This window comes from Cygnus atratus, chromosome 3 (genome assembly GCF_013377495.2).
Source record: "Cygnus atratus isolate AKBS03 ecotype Queensland, Australia chromosome 3, CAtr_DNAZoo_HiC_assembly, whole genome shotgun sequence".
NCBI classification, from domain to species: Eukaryota; Metazoa; Chordata; class Aves; order Anseriformes; family Anatidae; genus Cygnus; species Cygnus atratus.
In genome coordinates this window covers 32,609,541-32,628,682 of record NC_066364.1, presented here as the reverse complement: position 1 = coordinate 32,628,682, position 19,142 = coordinate 32,609,541, and the positions used below count along the sequence as shown (strand labels likewise).

At 38.4% G+C, this 19,142-nt stretch overlaps 1 protein-coding gene across 2 annotated transcripts in view; it reads right to left on the bottom strand.

Moving 5' to 3' along the window:
* The window catches only part of KCNQ5 (potassium voltage-gated channel subfamily Q member 5), a 289,251-nt gene that overhangs the window by 32,544 nt on the left and 237,565 nt on the right, over positions 1–19,142 (bottom strand). Inside the window, exons 4-9 of one of the 2 annotated variants that reach the window (XM_035543083.2) lie at positions 17,415–17,590; positions 16,873–16,998; positions 9,541–9,651; positions 7,645–7,740; positions 4,280–4,374; positions 2,047–2,073 (exon numbers count right to left, since the gene is read on the bottom strand). In XM_035543083.2, coding sequence (XP_035398976.1) covers positions 2,047–2,073; positions 4,280–4,374; positions 7,645–7,740; positions 9,541–9,651; positions 16,873–16,998; positions 17,415–17,590 — 631 coding nt within the window. The remainder of the gene's footprint in view (positions 1–2,046; positions 2,074–4,279; positions 4,375–7,644; positions 7,741–9,540; positions 9,652–16,872; positions 16,999–17,414; positions 17,591–19,142) is intronic. The other variant, XM_050709515.1, reaches the window with a different exon arrangement.

Sequence of the window (19,142 nt, the reverse complement as noted above, 5' to 3'; positions counted from 1 at the left end):
TCATACAGCAACATTTAGTTGCCTAATGAAAGGCTGGAGGTCTATGCATGACAAAATGCAAGAATTCATTTCTGTAAATACAAAATTCATTTTGGTAGGAAAGAAAAAACAGCTTTTACCTAAAGTAATAAGAATTTTTCTCCACTGCTATTAGAATGGAGTAAAGAGCATATTCAGAAAGCAATCCAGTGCACTACTTGAACAAACACATCTTCGTTTAAAGAGTGAAACAAGAAGCAGTTCACATAGCATCCCATGCAAGTCACTCAGCATTGCAGTAAGAAAGAAGTTAAATAGTTGAGGACAGTTTTCTCTAAGTACTTCACAGCACTTTGCATTTACATTTTTACTACAGAAGACAATATAAGCATATTTTAAGTGATACAAACATACAGCAATATATCAGCATAAGAACAGTGAACAGCCACTGACAAAGCACACCTTTTTAAAAAGGCACTGAGTGGTCTGTAGGTTTTTGCTGTAGACCAGGATCTCAAAAGTTATCAAGTTCTTTGTTATACCCTAATATGCAGAAGCGCACATAGGAGTTAAGGTTTTCTGAAGGGACAAGCATCCTTTATTCAGTGAAAATAAAGTGAAAAAATATGGCTAAATCAATGACAACTTTTAAACCACAACGGTTATCCCTAATAAGGAGGAGGTGATGTAACTTTGACATCCTTTTTTTTTTTCTTTTTTTTTTTTTAAATCTAGTTTCTACTTATTGTAAGTAAATTCATGTCCTTAAGTGCTCATGGATACATCTGGGAATAAGCTTTCTCTTCTGCACAGATCATTGTTTTGGAGATACATACTCACTGCCAACTTCAGTCTCACCTTTAAAAAAAACTGAAAGCAATTCTAAATGTTGATGTCAAAGGAGTAGGAAATATGGCTGGCAAGTGCAAAAATTTCGACCGGGCTGGAATAATTTAATGAGATCAATACATTGCCAGTGAACCTATAGAGGTAGCACATGTGAAAAGTCACAGAACTGACAGTGACTCTTTCTTGCAAAAGCCAGAGTAGGTAAAGTGCTCCCAGGGGACATTTCAAAGCAAATCCAGTCACTTCAAGATACTGTGATACCAACAGCAGTTACGTGCACTTCAGGAGCAATCTGAAAAATGGGACATGGGCAATTTCTGCAAAGACTTTCCACCTGATTTTTGCATTTTGGGTGCTGAAGTGCTCAGACTCCCCACAGATGATTAAATAACCAAAAAGAGTTTGTGAACCACAGTACAACTCAGGGGTGGATGCATTTCAGGGCAAGTGTCACTGGTACATTTTTCTTGGCTTTTGATCATTTTCACCTTGGAAGCAAATTCCACTGTCTTCTGACTGTGCTTTACCAGAGTGCTGACTGCCCAACACCTGCTGACTCCCATCCCTAACTAGTTTTGGAGGCAGCATAATTTCTTCTGCAGCCACCAAGTCCTTTCCTGGCCCTAAGTATTCAAGCTCTAAGTAAGCAAAAAGAGCAGCGTTTCCACTTATTGCCTTCAGACTGTGCATCTCTGGGGCTTTATTTGTCACGTGAAGATAGCCCTGGCTCTGCATGCTGCAGGCAGCCAGTCCTCAGCCAGCATCCAGGCTGGGTGAAAACCAGCAGCGCTCTGCAATGGAGGGCTGATGCCCCGTTTCATGAAGCCAAATTACGCTACATGCCTGTGCCTTCCACTGTGGTTTCTGGAAATGGCATCGGCTTTATGGCAGGGGCCAGTGGGCACTTTCCTCCCCAGGAGCAGGGTCTGTGTGGGCTGCTTCACTCGCTACCACCACAGCTCCGACTGAGCTCCCCCTCCACATTAAAACACTTCAACAAGTACTTAGTACTTAGAAAAGTAATAAATTGCCTATTTTTTCCATACAAGAACTAGGACAAAGAAGTGAATTTCAGCATCATTGCTCTATCGAACCAAGTTAAATACAATTGCAATTTGTAACTATTATCAGCAGTTACAGTTTATTGAACCTACTGTGCAGAGAAGCCTTTAAGAAGCAGAGATTTCAAAGATAAAAGAAATAAAAGAAACTACAAACCTGCTAGAAGCTTCCCCTTGTTCTTTTCTTCAGGTCAGGGAGTGGGAGGGAAAAACATATTTGTTATGCAGATAGTAATCAGATTACTCAGTTACAGATGATGTTAGATATATGCTAAACATAAATGGATGTGTGAATTAGTGTACAATACACACGTTACATTGCAACCACAAAGACATTCAAGCAAGACTCATAACTACAATGCTTCTGAAAAAAATAAACTTTTCAGTTGTTTTAAAACATGCATAACATGCTTAGTACATACCACTGCAGACTGAGTTGGCAAAGCACTTAGGCAAAATGCATTGCTGACACATATATAACAGAAAGCTGTAGGCTCTTATTAGATAAAGTTATCTCTGGTAAATAAAAAGGTTTAATTTTAGGATATCACAGCAATAGGCTCATTTAAAATTACAATTAGATGCACTTTTGAGGGACAGTCATATTTTAGAATATTTTAGGTTGGATACAACTTCATTATTTATGTATTTTTTATATCCATTCGATTATATCAATGCTGCCTTCAATCTGTTTGTATATGTCAAAAAAATTTACAGATTTATTAAAATCAATATTCCATGTAACTTTTAATCTAAAAGCTCCTTTTAGTTTGAAGCATTTTGGAATTATGGTTATGGTAATGGATTACTTATGGCTCTGTTCTTGTCAACTCTTTGAAATTCAAAGATCAGCTTTGGGTACCCAGCCAAACCTCTTTTTGGCTGAGCTTTTTGGCACAGAATTACCTTTTTACTGTCATGTGGATGTTCATCACCCAGCTTTGGGAGAAACCACTAATTCTCTTGCACTGTCTGCAATAACAACAGTTAGGACGCTTATCAGAGCTTTCCCATAAGGCTCGTATTTCATTCCTTTTTGATCTTTATTGAGTATCGTTTACTTCCTTATTTGTGCCCTATCAGTCACCTTACTACCTTCTGGTAAATCTTTAATTGAACTACTGAAGGGTCTTGGATGGCCAGTGCTACATTGAGTGTTTTCTGTTTGCAGAACATCAGGATTCTGTGACGTCAGGAGTTTTTAGTTACCTTCCACTGACTGGGTGTATATCTGAGGATATAATTTCCCCTAAGGAGATACTGAATATAGCAGAAGTTATGACAAAAAGCAGGAAATTCCCCAGTGCACTCATCTGCAAAATGCCGTAAAGCTGTGTTCCTTTAGAAATGTATTCTACAGCTATAGTCTTTTATAGAAGCACAGGCTAGTCAAAGAGTGTGAAAATAGTTTTTAACTCAAGGAACAAGATCTGTATTAATATTTTCTTCATTAGACATAATTTCAAACTGGGCAAATTGCATTGGTTAAAGGAAAAATTGTATTCATATGTGTATTTGCTCAAATGGTTGTTGCTTGCTGTGACCAAAACAGAGGTTTATGCCAAGGACAAATCATTAGGGGTTGAGCTTCCCAGTGAGCCTGCTTTTGGTTGCGCAGAGCCATTTTAGAGCAAGAGGAAGGTGTTACTTCCATTGCCCTCCCCAAATCCAGGTCCTTGATCAACCAAATTTAGCTGAAGTGCCATCTGTGTTTCTGCCCCATAAAAACAAGGGTCTGGAGGAGAGCAGAGAGGGAGAGAGCTGTTGGTTGGCACCCCAATGTTCATTTGCAGTGCTATCAGCATGTGCAGCTGGGACTGAGGGGTGTTCCCTGGTCCCACGGGTCAGGCATAGCCTTTCAGACCTGATCTTCACCTGGAGCAAACTCGTGTTTTACATGGAGTCACGTGAATTTATACCAGGATTTGGTTCAGGATTAAAAGTTTCAAGACTATAGGGAGATATTTTTGCTTAGTCAATGTGTAGCATTATCCAATAGGTGTGTTCTATAGATCTATTACAAATAAGAATATAACTTTACCGACAGCACTTAGAAGGAATCTGTGTAACTTCAAAATGGGACTGTGATTATTAATGAGTATATTAATGCACAGCTGGTAGGAATAGTAGTGAAACACTAACCTCTCTATACTAATTTTTTTTTGGGGGTAAAATGTTTCTAATGCCTGTGCTCAGTGTTACTTCTTAGATAAATGGAAGTGATTTGTCCCACTGTACTAGGCTCCTAAACAATATTGGTCTGGTTTGTTAGTTGAAACTTTTGGTGAGAGGACTTAAGAAGACAAAACAAGACAAAACAGACAAATAGTAATTCTCTATAAGCTTGAACAGACATCAAGAACAGCACCAGCTGCCATATTTGTACCTACTTTGTAGGGCTGCAGGTATGCAAGGCCTTCAAATGAGGCTTCCAGGTAGCAATGGAAACCGATTTCTCATCAGCCGCATAACTACGCCATACACACTACGTGCAGGATATATGATAAAAAAGAAAAACAAGGCAAGAGGGAGCAGGGGATGAAACAAAAAATTGAAAAGCAGATTAGTAACCAATACAAGTCATGGCTTTCTTTTATCATTCATAGCACTGATACATGCCTGAGGGGAGGAAGAATACTTTCATAATATCGCCAGGTGGCTGTCAGGTTTGTTCGGCTGGCGTCGGTAGAATAAAACCGCCAAGAAGCCTGGTATGGGGAAACAATAGAAAAGCACAAAGGAACCAAGAACATGAAGTGACAATGCCACCGCACTGATTACGGAGAGTGGATTTTGCTCTGATTGGGATGTCTACGTTAGGGTAAGTAATTACTAGTAAAAACCTACCAAAGCTCTTGTGAATCACAGTGTGGTATGGTAAGAGTTACTAGCTTCATGGAAATACCAGAAAATATTCAGCACATAAAGGTGCTCAAAAAAAACATCACAGTGATTTATTTGTGACAATTCCATAGGGGAAACCCACACAAACTTGCAGTCTGAGGTAAAGAAAGTGTCATAGTACATTTTGTAAATGATAATGAAAACCAGACTGAAAGCATTTAGAAGATAAGTGAAATATTCTCTGTGGTTTGAAACATTGCTAAATGTTTAAAACTATGAAATGATTCATTTCAAAGGTGAGTGACCAAAGCATAGCATTGAAAATGTATTCACCATTTAGATTTATAACTGCATGTGAATAGTAAGACAGATCCTTAGTTCTACAAACTGGTACAGCTTCCCTAATGTCAGCATAACTGTATTAATTTGTACTAGCTGAGTATCTGTGCTTCCTGTATATTGTCAACCATTAAATGTCATCCAGGTATTCTTGTATAGCGTCTAATACCCTGTGTTTTCCTGTACATCTCCCACAAATGCATCTAGAATTCATCTGCAGATGAAGAGGCTATCACTTACTTTGTAAATTGTTCCACTGCTTGATCCTTCTCATTGTCAAAAATCTGCATTATTTTAAATTTGAAACTCTTTGGTTTTGGCTTGAAGCCAGAGAAATTTGTTATGTTTCTGTCTGCTACATTAAAAAGTCCTGTAGTTTCCAGCACTTCCTCTCTGGATTTATATATTCAAATAATATTCACACTGTTTGCTTCTTATAAGCTAAACAAATTGAGAAAAGCATGTTCATATTATACATTTCAGTCTTCTGTTGTGATAGCTTAGCTATCTTTCAGCCAGGTATAGCCTCTAGCACACAGTGTATCTATTGCAACAGAGAAGTTAGCATGGACTAATTCTACACAGTCACTTATCGGAAAATAGACATTCTTATGAAAAACTGAAGCACTGATTTCCATGGTAGCTCATTGTCAATATCCACAATAGACAATTAAAAAAAAATGGGCACTGTTACAGTAGATAATGATATACAGTTGAGATCCACCCTACATTTCTAAACGTGAACCTTTTTCTCCAGAAAAGGGCTCTTCCTGCCCCCCAATTTTTTTTCTTCTTTGTTTTCTCCAATTGTGCAGCCTCATTTACAAACTGGTTGTTGAGATGATATGTAGCATGTTAGTACCGGCAGCATTATATATGGTGGTAATATCAGCCATATCTACTTAATACATTTCTTGTTCTGTATGTAAGGACTATAATTAACCTTGGAGGAGTAACATACTGGTAACCTGTATGAAGCTCTTGACCCTTCTCCCCTACTCTTTTTCCTCTGTGTTTCTCACCCTTGTTCACATGCTTTCCAGAGCCTCTAGTATTAGGATGGAGTCCTATATAAATACCTTGAATTCATTGTTTCTAGATGAACAGTTTTGTGTTCGATATATAAAGTCATTTGGTTGGAATCATTCCAGCCTATAAAGTCATCCTGATCATACTCAGGTTCATTCCTATGTGGCTGCCCTCATCTTTACTATTCTGCCATATACTGGCAAATTTCTTTATTGGCAATATCTCCACCAGCAATTTTATATTAATTTCCAGATGACTGAAAATGCTGAATGTGGAAATGGACATAAAAATGCTGAACAACATTCACTTCTGAGATCCCGCCACAAATGTCTTCTTTTCACAACAATTTTGCCCACTGAGAGTCACTTTCTGAGATCAGTCAGATGGCTACTCTTTATTTAGCATACTGTCTTACAATTATTCCGGTTGGACTGTCTTACAACAATAAGAAGAGCTATATCCAAAACCTAAGTCTATTATACCTATCCTCTGTCAAACAAACTTTAATTTCATGGTAGAAGTAGATTAGAATATATGTTTTAGAAAATATGCCAGACACTCATTCTACAGTACAATAGATGCAAAAAGAGCAGATTTATATTTATTAATTATTCTAATAAATATTGTGTGTCAAATACTTAATATTTAGTAAGCATTGAATACTAATAATGAAAAGCATTTATGAACTTTAAGAATGCTTCAAAAACATCCTGGCATCTAACCTGAACTTGACATGGAACACTAGTGTATTCAGCTAAGCAGCTTCTTTATCTGGATTTATTATTTCAGAATGAAAACAAACAACAAACAAAGAGCATATGTGGTAGACATAAAACACTTGGATTCACAAGAAAATAAACTAGGATGTTAGAAGATTATTTCACCTTATTATTATTATTTTTTTTCCCCCAATGCATCAAGTAGAATAAAGCTTGGTGGAAAAACATTCTTTAGAGGATTTTCTCATTTTTAAGTAAGTTAACGGAAAAAAAAAAAAAAAGCTGCTTAACAAATATTATGCTGCTTTTGCTTCAAAAAAAAACTCCAAATCATTGACTGGCACCATGATGTCAACACCGGAGCTGAAACCACTTAAAAAAAATCAGACATTTTGGAATTGCTCATGCCTACTTTTCTAGCTTTTGAATTGACTAATATTGAAATCAATTCTCTGGACAGGGCACTTCATTTTCACCAAGTATGTCACTCACTGGAGCACTCTAATCCCTGTAGTAGTGAAAACTTGCTTAATATAGATAAGAGTGCTGTTCTGTCAGTTGTGTTCTCCAGGGATCAATTCTAATTCATCAACTACAGGAATGCAATTGACTCAGTTTCTTCATCAGGGATGGAAGAACTCATAAACTGCACATGGAAATTCTTTATACACAATTATGGAAACACACTGCAATCACTGAAGAAACATATTTCATGAAATTAATCATTCTGTTAAACATTATTTCCACAAATTAAAATATCACAATGTGCTGCAGTATGTACTTTAAAACCCCTACTATTATCTTTTCACTGATTTCATATTTACCTGAATTAGACTGGCAGCTGGATTCCTTCTTTTCTCAAAGTGTTTCTGACGATGCTGTTCCTGCACTTTTAATGCAAATCCTGAACCAAGGATGCCCTGAAATGCAAGACACCATTTTTTAGTAGGTAGTTTTTTGTTTGTTTGTTTGTTTTTAGAAATACACAATCAACTACAAAGGTTTGATCTGAAGTAATTGTATGTGTACCTCAGATAACACATTTATGATGGTATATGGCTGTATAAGGTTTAACAGTGCCCATTCATAGTGAGACAGGAGACTCCTTAAGAGATAACATCTGTGGTGCTATCAGTGACCTCTCATCCCAACCATCGCTTGGGTTTGTGCTACACTATGTTCCTGCAAATCTAAAGGCCACACACACACATACAAATATATATATATGTGTGTGTATATATATATATATATATATATATATATATACATATATATATAGGCAGGAACATTCAGAGGAACTTAAGCCAAGAATGATGAAATGACCAGCTGCCAGATATGCCAGATATATATGGACTACAAAATCCATATCTGCAGTGCTTATTATAACTTTTGATTTTAGAGATGTCAAAAAAAATGTCTTGCTTAACTGATTAAGACCATTTCCTCTCACTATTTCATATTTAAATAATCCCCACTGCTCATTCTATATGAATGTAAAAAAAAAAGTCAGTGAAACCTCTCTCCTTTTGTCTTTTTTACTTTTGAATAAGTAAGATAAATTTGACTCCTGCTAAATAGACGCAAAACTGAGAATGTTTCCCTCCTTGGCTTGGAAGGAGCGCAACATTTCTGCTGGCCATGCCTGTGTTATAAGAAAGAACATTTCCACTTGATTCTCAGTCAGGATAAGACAACATTAAAATTGCACAAAAGATTCACGCATATCTCTTGTTTTACAGACAGATTCAACACAAAGGTGTTTGTGAGGAAAATCAGTTTCTGTATATAGGCATGTGGAACAAAAGTTGTGGCATCTCTAATACGTAAAGTTATTCATCTTTTCCATTTCTTTGCAGTTCTGCTAAGACTAACTTTCTTGCTAGTGGTGACTAGGTAACAAAGAGAATTAATTACAGTAGCTGCCATTAAATGTCAAAGATTCACAAACAGGTAATGTAATATAATTATAATTATAACACATTATAATGTCAGAGGTATTGAAATACTCCCCGTGCTTAAAATAAGAAATAAATGCAGTACACTAGATGATTCAATACTGTTGGCAAATGCTGACTTTTAACCTTGATTTATCTATATGGTTGAAAACAACTGTATTATTATAACATACATATTTTATAATTATCTATAGATAACGAATCCAAGTATTAAAATATTGATTTTCCATAGGTATTGCACTGGATGGAATACAACAAAATACAAATATCACTTCTGATTTCATGCTTATTTAATACTGTGTTGAAAAAGGAAGGAAATTCAGTCTTTCACAGTCGTAGATTACACTCACAAAAATGAGGATTATCCTACTTTTCTTTTAATAGAAACTAATCCAGAGAAACATATTGGCTGATTTTTATTTTTATTTTTTTTTTAACTTCTGAAAGAAAAGCGCTAATATATGAGTCATAATTCATAACAAAAGAAAGAAATTTCAGTCTTACACAGTAGTATGCTACCTAATTTAGGGTTATTTCCTTGCTTTGTCCTTGCCCCCAAAAAATCCCCAAAACTCAAGTAATGACAGCAACACCAAACCTTTTGTTTGGGTGCTACCAGTTCACCTACGTTGTCACAGAGCAAAAGGTCTTAAACAGTTGTTCTTCATTTATAAATCTTCCTTCAGCTTTTTGTATTGTAACAGCAGTAGGAGCTACTGAAGTTTCTATTACCTTTTTACAGTTTTTTTTTTAAAGCATACTCACAGCAGGTAGTGCAAAGAAAGAAATGCCAAGTAGAGCAAATCCTGCAGAAAGCAGCCTTCCAAGCCAAGTAAGAGGAGTTTTGTCTCCATAGCCAATGGTTGTCAATGTGATCTGAAAAGAAAAGAACAAGGTTTACTGGAGGTCCCTGAGAGGTTAGTTTCAGATTATATACATTGCATGAAACAGCATTTCCACTAAATAATTCAAGACACATGAAATATATATAGTTGTTTCTCAAAGACAAACATAAATAATATGAATTCATTTTCCTTTGAAGACTCAATACTGTCCATGCATGAATAAAACTGAGATAAATAATAAACATGAGAAAAATGTGTCAAAAAGCAATAAATAAATAATAGATTGGAAGGTCTGGGATCTCACAGTTGAAGCAAATGATGGGAAATCATGTGAGTTGGGCAGAAAAAATTATCCTTTTCAGTAGATGTACAGATGTTTCCCCTGTTTTCAGAAGGGCTGTATGTATTTGCCCAACCACATGAATATAAATTACAGAGGTATCATATTGGAGAAGTATAGTAGGACTAAAATGAAGTTGAAGTTCATAGACAAGATGAAGTCAATGCAAACACAAGCACTTGCGTTATCTACAAGCCCATCAGTACAATTTGAACTAGGTCACCTGAAACACAAAAAATGCTAATCAAAAGCTGGAAGGAACTGTAAGAAATTCCTGGTCCTTTCCCTTTCCTTCTCACAGGCTCAGATATATGTACCTGACTCCTGACATGACACTACACTATACAAAGACACTACACAGCACCAGGTTGTGCTTAGGTCCAACAGGTCCTCAGTCCATTGGACAATGTCAGCTCAGATCTGTGTGGGAAGAGGTCAAGGAGAAAGAGGAGGGCATCTGTAATTCCTTCATGTGGACAGTGTGATCAGAGGCACAGCATGCACATATTCCAAAAGCAGATGACGCCAGAGCGGATGATGGCAGAGTTGGGTGCATGTGGAAGGGGTCTCACAGAATCACAGGATGGCTGAGGTTGGAAGGGACCTCTGAAGATTATCTGGTCCAACTCCCCTGCCAAGCAGGATCACCTAGAGCACATTGTGCAGCATGGCATCCAGGCAGGTTTTGAGTATCTCCAGAGAAGGAGACTCCACAACCACTCTGGGCAACCTGTTCCAGTGCTCTGTCACCACACAGTAAAGAAGTGCTCCCTCATGTTCAGCCAGAGCTTCCTGTATTTCAGTCTCCACATGCAATGCATTGACGGCAGGTCATGTAGATATGCAGCGCATATTCCAAGTTCTGCTGGGATACTGGCACGTGGTTGTGGTCTACAGAGCATGTCTCTAAGGCAAAACAAAGCAAAAGATTATGGCTTCGTGTCTGTGTGTGGCTGGGGATCTTCCCCAGCCCAAGGAAATGTCCTCCAGCCTGCTCCTGGCCTGGGAGGTGTGCCAGTCCTAGGCCCTGGGCCCAGATCAGCCGGGGATAGTCACGTCTCTGTGCCTCCCTTTTGGGGAGCACGGACCCAGCCCGCTGCTCGGTGTGGGTGCCAGGAGCAGGCCGGCCGAGCAGAGGGTTTCCAAAGGCCGGGTGGAAGGCTGCAAGGCGCGTGATCAGGCAGCGGCACACGATGTTAAAGGACAAAGATAGACAAGAGTAGGCTGAGTGCCAAGGACTCCAGGGCCTGTTATTATCCGAGAACATGTGCACAGAGAATTATTTTACATCGTGTACCAAATGTGGGCAAGTTCAGGCTTAACAAATATTCTGGCAGGAATGAATTCTTCAGGAAAATGCCTTCTAGAGACAATATTTTGCTTCCAGCTTCCTCAAAGTTCATTCCTATGAAAGACGGCCAAAGCAATTCTATTTAATGCAGGGGTCACCACAGGACAAAAGAAGGAAAGTCTTTTGGAAGTAATTAGATTTAAACTATTTAAGGCTCCGCAGATAGTAAACAGTGCCTTTAATTGCTCCCATTGTTGGGAACAAACTGCGGGTGTAATTTACCCTGAGAAAGCCATAGTGACTAAAAGAGAGTGAGCTGAATTAAGGCTGCAGCTGAAATTTCAAGTGGTTATCAAGTCTCAAGTGTAGTAATGCTAGCCCGGAGGCAGGTGCAACTCTCCACCACCTTGGGTGCTTATCAGGTCTCGCTCTCCTTCTTTGTTCCTCTTCACATTCCTGCCCTCATACCCTTTCCCCAGCCTTTGCCAGACTCTTGAGAGAGCCAATGTAACCCAAGAAAGTGGAGAGAACTACCCCAAATTTTGTGTGGTTCACTTCTGCTGTTTTGGTGAGTTGAGTCAGCTCACGGAGATGTCTGACAAGCACCAGGGCCTGCACAAGGCAGTCAAAGGAAAAGCGTTGCTGAGACTGAGTGATTAGAAGGAAGGGAGATGGGAATGCAACTCCCTCTGTTTCTGGCAGAGGTGAGCTGATGCAGCCACACTCTTGGACCAGCAGAGGGGCTTGGTTTGGTTTGGTTTGGTTTAGTGAACACAATATTCTGAGCTTTTCAGATTAGAGGGCGAATGCAGAATGGTTTGAAGCTATTAAGACCCAGAGAGTAATGAAGCACTTGAACAAATGAATCCGTTGAACAAAAGTTCCTCAAAATTCATTTCTAGGCCAATCATTGTGAAGCAATTTGAAGCTCTGGAATGAGCCCAGTTATTTGGCTTCTATCCAGCTCCCTATCTCTGCTAGATGCTGGAAAGTACAGAGATATCTCCTGCCTGGGCCGACGAGAAGGAAACAGAACTAAGTGTCATCTGCATATTAATGATATTGCCACTAACATCTTCTGAATGAGTCAAAGATAAACTTGAACCTTTGGGATTTGATATCTGAGAGCAACCCAAAACCAGGAGCAGTCATACAGACTACATCTTTGGAATTTCTCCAAAGAAAATAATAGAACCATATTAAAGGCTTTTCTCTAATTCTTTTATGTCCTGAAGAATGGATATCAGTCAATGCTTGAGAATATCAGTGTCTTGTTGCTCACTTTGAGCTGTTTTATCTCAGGATGTTCTTTAAATGGGCATATAGGTGTCAGCACCATGCCATATCAGGGACCTTTTGGGGATTAAAGTCTTGCAAGGACAATACCACCTAAGTAGCTGTATTTTTAACACCACACAAAGACAAGAGCAACTAGGTAACAGTATCAGAAATACAAAATCTGGGTATGGATGTAGCAAACTTGAGGAAGTAATTAGGGTCAGGTTGTTTATTTGGGAAGAGGCTGGGGCAGAGAGAGGAATGTGGTGAAAAAAGGATCAAGAAACAGCAAAAGAGATAGGAAGGTTTGCAAATCTTGTCTTACTGGGGATACCTGCTGAACAGCCCCATGTCTGTTCACCCCAGCCTAAATGAGGACAACAAACCAAAACTTGTAGAGTTTGTTTCTTTGGATAGGATTCATTTCACCTAACTTGAAACATAAAATATTTGGGTGTTCAGTATAATCTGGTCACACAAACTTGCACAATGGAAAGAAAGATTCTTTCAGCAGGTAACTCATCATATCCTAAAACGTAGGACTGGATAGATCGGACAAGGAAGGCAGTGCCACCTAGCTAGATTCAAAAATCACTATGGTAGAACTTGTGTTACATCTCATTGCTAGAGCTAATAAATATGCTAATAATAAGTGAGACAATATAATAATGAGTAAGGTTATGTAACATCGGTGCCTTCAATCAGATGAAATAGGGCCCAGAGGCTCCCCCTCTATCCTAATATTTCTGACATAATTTTATGTTCTGATAGCAGAACTTACCTTTTGAATATTTACCTGCCATCAATTAACTGGAAAAAATGTGGTTTGCTCAGATTATCATGACATTAAATGGGAAAAATGCCATCAATAGTAACTCATTTGAACTAGTAATTGCAAAAATGTTATTCATCCTAACTTGTTTTGTTCACCTACAGGTCACTCTGGAGTCCCAGAGCTGTTCTGTATCCTACCGTTACTGTTGTATACTGCTAAAAAATAATGATATATTAAGAGAAAACCTGTTAAATACACAGGAGAGACAAGAGTCTTAATTTGCAGGTAAAACTACTTAACATACAAACTCAATGCCACTATAGGCACACTCAGTTCTAGTTAACACTAACAGTTCTCAGAAAATCATGCGCTGTTTGATTGTGAAAATCTTAAGTTTTTGTACGGACTTTTTGTTCCCATATAGTTTTGTTATTTTATTCTGTTAAATGAATTTACCATCTCTAGCAAAGCAAATTCTAAACTTGAACTCTTCATACAACACACACTTTAAGCTGTGTTGAGCAGCACTGTGGGGACTCCAACCATAAGAATATTCACAATAGAAACATTAGCACGATGCTTAAACTGCAGGTTGCACAGTACAATGTACAACTGCAAATACAGTGCAGTATTCAGATGTAAATTAGTATGCCATATCCTGCCTTTTGTCTCAGTGTAAAACTATGGGCTTCAGAAATGGAATTAGTGAAATGACCATAGGAGGGTATGGCCCTTGAATTATCTGAATTAATGAATGGGTTAATTGCCACATGCTGGTTCTGGTCCTGTAGGGCAGGGCGTAAGTGCTTCTAAAAGCTTGCAATTTAAGAAGACTATTTGTGTCTGACTTCAATGCAGTCTTTTCTTTCTTTTACCTCTGCCATCACAGAATTCGGACTAGGATTTGGTAGATACACTGTGGTTTAAGCGAGAACAACTTTTGCAAATAAACGAATCAATGAGACTGAGCATTGATTTCCCCTAGAATGCCACACAATCTGACCTTTTCAAAATCTGCATGTGGGTTACTCTGGCAGTAAAAACAACCATGACTAAGAAGCACGTTATGCATTTCCCACATACTGTTTTACATATTATACAAAAAAAATACTATTATTAAAATGGCAAAGATAACAGGTAAGGGGGAACTCTGATTTTCAGTAACTTTGTTCACTTAAGCACATTAAAAATTTAAATATATTCATGTCACACTGGAAGAAAAGAAGTAAAGGTATAGAAATATACAGTATAGATTGTTTTCAGATTTTTTATTATAATTTGTTGTTTTTCCTGCTGATGTTGAGAAAAGATTCGTATTTTCTCAGTTGCACTACTTATCTGACCTATGAATCATGCACTCTCACTTCATAGAACAAAATATACAAAATATTTTAAGCACCACTTTATACAATGATTATTTCTTAGCAGGGTTTTTCCTTAAAAAATAGCAGTCAGCAGGTAGTGGAGAAGCAAATTCTAAAATAAAAATCATAGTCCTGCTGAGAGAGCTGCTCTGGAAGAAGGATCTGGATCTGACATGAGCCTCGGTCAGATGTCAGAGTTGAGGTCTGGGTTTGCAGTTCCTTGTGCAATGTGTCCCCTCACTAGTGCCTGCTGGCAGGTGGGTACAATCCTGTGCTTAGCCCCAAATCCCTGCCTATCCAGTGCTAAGTCACACATGGCTTTGCAGAGATGTAGAGGGTGTTTCTTGGGGAATCAAGCCGCTGAAGACACACGTTCCCAGACCCATGTGCCACCACATCCAACCTACATGACTTCAGGAGGGTGTCTTGCAGTACCATGTCCCCACTTCCATCCCAAAAAGGGCAATGGTGTTTGCAGACTGCCAGAGCCTGGGTACCTGTCAGCAAGGTCACCAGCATCCCAAGCCAGATGCTTCACAATGACGCCAACACAGACAGGTCAGATTGCTGTGAGCCAAATCTGGACCTCACCTTCTGAAGAGAAGTGCCTCTCCTCCTGCACGGACTGAATTATTTCAGTTACAGATAGATAAACCACAAAATAACCCATGGCAGTGTGACTGAGGGCAAAACCTGCTGCGATGGCTTTAGCCGAGATTAATCTTCTGTTCATTCTCAGTGTAGGATAGAAGCATGTATTTTATTAGAGATTTGCCTTGATATTCTAAAGTAACACATTTCAGGAAAAAACATTTTGTCCTTTTGTAGATGTGCAAGTAAGAGCTGTTAGGTGTGGCTTTTCCAGGCTCCCCAGTTTTGTGCAATAGCACAAAAATACAGTCTCTAGGGAAGACATGTAATAAATGATTATCCCTGAGATTAACACATTTCAAATATACAAGCTAATTATACTAATGGGAAATGACCTTGACATTTGCCCAAAATGTAAAGCAAACTTATTAAAAGTATCTCTCAAAGATTTAAAGTATTTTGAAAAAGGTTTTTGCACAGCTCTGATTCTGAGAATCCAGGCCTGTCGACAGAGGGTCTGAGGTGACAAAGCTTCATTTCTGCATCCTTCTGATGAGGAAAGGTGGCAGAGGCTGGTTTAGCTCTCACACTTCTCCCAGGAAAACTAATGAGTGCTCTTGGTTATGTCAGCATTAATGATCTCACAGGCATCATTTCACTGTCCAGACACTGCCAGAGCTCACAGTGTTTGTTGTTATACTGGACAAAAAAAAAAAAAAAAAAGAAAGCACCTTTTTTACTACCTGACAATAGCTCTGCAATAGGCTTTGTTGGGACAGATTTCCTAAGCTGCTTAAGTAACTCCCACACAGTACAGGGGTCTAGCTCATTACAAGGCATTTTTTGGGAAAAAAAAAAAAGCTATACATTATGCCATAAAAAAAAAAAGTAAATCAAATGCTTAGACCTAGGTCCTCATTGTTCATTTAAAGACTTGTTTATTTATACATGTAAGCATTCGTATAATCCTCTTTCTTTCAGAAAAGCAGTCAGGCATGTACTTGGATCCCACAGTTTTTAACAAAGTAAAAGCAGTTGATTTGGTAGGTAAACAAGAGCTTAAAAGTTCAACTAAATAAGGGTTTTTATACCCGTAAAAATGATTGGAGTATACTGTCGAACCAGAATGGGAATATTTATTCTTTTTGTGCTCAAGGTATGGGGAAGGAGAAACAGCTTTGCTCTAAAAGGCACTGATGAAATACTTCCTTTGACCGCAAAGCTGATGTAAGAATTTTATTCTTGTTTTCTTTCCTGACACTCCTTGCACCAAAGCCTGTTGCCCTCTTATTTGGATCAAAGCAGCTCCTTGTGGGATGATATTAGAAAATGTATTACTGAAAAATCTGGGTTAAAAAATAAAATGCTTTCTTCTCTGGAAGGTTCATTGATCTGTTTTGCAGCAGAAACTCATAAACAGCTGTTCTACAAGATGGGGTAAAATGTACTATGGATGTGCAAATGAAAAGCTGGAGTATGTAGCCTCTGAGACTGACTTTCTGCCAGTGAAAATGATTCACTGAACAACACACTAAGTTAAAATCAACAGTAGATAGAATACAAAGCTCTCTAGCATACTGGTTAAGCAGTATGTGTAATTTTTGTATACTTACTGTGCCCCACCACAGAGCATCTGCATATGTGGAGAACTGATTATTTGCATCTTTTTCCACCAGATAAACCAGGAAAGATGAAAAGATGAGTACTAAAAATCCTATGTACCAGGCTGTGATTAATTCCTAGATAAAAGAAAGCAGAAATCAATATCCATTTGAAAGAATGAACAGAATGGCATTTCAGGGAAGACATAACGAAAACATCTATATATGCTTTTGGCATCTGAGCAGTTAAAAGTCAAGTGCTTTCCTGCTGATGCAAATTTTCTTAAAAAACAGAACAAATCTACTTCTGATAGTTTGATATTCCAGGATCTTCACTGATGTATGTAGAATTACAGTGGCACATCAAATTTTCAGCATATTGTACAACCTTTTAGTATTTAACACAGCCTCACATGCCTTTCTAAGTGCCCATTACACTTGATGTTACTTCATGAAATCCTAGATATTGTGGTCAAAATTGGTAAATATTTTTTTTCCTTGGATTCTTGCAGAATCCAGTGAAGACATCAGACGCAGTGCCTAGGATTACGTACCTTGCTGTGTGCATAAACTACTGAACCTAATAATTTCCAAGTGCCTCCTCTTCGGTCCATGCGCACCATACGAAGGATCTGTAGGAAACGAAGACTTCTCAGTGCTGATGTTGCAAAAATGTTACCCTGAGTTTTTGCAGAAACAACTGCTATTGAAGCGATGAGAACAATGATGTCTGAAAGAAATATATTATAGAAAAAATTAATGTCCACGTACCAATCAATAACATATATACGTACATGAGCTGACTGCGGGGACTAAAGTGAGAGTCTTGTGGTGGGTTGGATTCTGAAGCACAGAGAATCCTGTTTGAGGTAGGAGTGCAAGGTGAAGACTGGTGTCAAAATATGCCCTGAGAGATGTCCAGGGTGAAAACTGAGAGGAGTAATTTTGAAAACATATAAATAAGAGCAGCAGAGTTGAAGGATCATCATGTTGGAACTTTGAAGCCTGGTGTATCAAACTGTACAAATCAGTAGATGGATCTGAACTTTTTCCTTTATACCTTTTCTCATAGCAACTTACCTGTGAAAAGCCAGAAGCAAAAAAAAAGGAAAAAAAGAAAAAAGAAAAAAAATAAAGCTACCTCAGTGGAACCAAACTTACAATCACACATATTAGTTTCCTATGAGTACAAACACTGTGTGGTTCAGGCATGTAGTTTCTGGACACAACTCCCTTGATGTACCATATCCCGGAAAGGAAAAAATATAGTGCTGGGCACTCAGAAACATTCTTTCAGTTGGCAGCCTGGAAGGATTTTTTTTTCAGCTCAGCAAGTGTTAGGATTTATTTCTTCAGGTCACAGATTCAAACTGTGAGAGCGGGTTTGTTCTGCATGAACTAATCAGCCAACTGCCCTTTGAGCCAGAACAGCATTTAAAAGAAGATGAGAAGATACACAGTGATGGCACATGGATACTGTGAGAAGGCATAATGTTCTTTTGTGATGACTGGGGCAGACATACTGGTGGGCAGAGAGTGGAAAAGGGCAGTCCAAACTCTGTTACTTCATCACCTCATCATTAATTTCCTGAGCTTCTTTAAAAACTGAAAGAGCCTTTGTAAGATATACCTGGTTTAAATCTTAGGATTTTGTGCTGTTTGTGTTTATATGCAAAGATAATCTAAAACCATATCCACAGGTGAGAATTTCACGTTGACATGAATTTTGCTTCTTTTGTGTTGGGTATCTTGTGTCAAGTATAGCTCCTAGAAATCAAGAATATCCCAGTGAGTGAAAAGAACCCTATAGGAGAGCAGCAATAGAGACTGGCTTCACGTACAAGCAGGAGACTCTCCTCAGCCTGTTCCAGTATGGTCAGAAATGGCCTTGGTTCATTCTGCCCAGCAAACAGTAAGTAGTGGAAGTCCAACTATCCTTTCCTGCAAACATCCTGAGCTTCTCTGAACTTACCTATGGATGGCTTTGCCATCTTATTACACTACTAAGGGTACAGAAAACCCGTGGTTCAAGGAGTGTCCTGTTAAATTGCAGAAATCCTTGCCACAAGTTTCTAAAAGTTTACATGGGTTCAAAATCAACTGGACAATCTCATGGGAGAAAACTTAATCCAGATCTAATAAATACTAAGACCAAAGTCTCCAAGTACAAAAGCTATGGAGGCTGAGAAACTATTATCACTGTATGCTTGCCCTCCTCCTGTGATCCTCCCTAACTGTTCATTATCAGCTAGTGTCGCTGCTGGACACAGTTATACTAGGCT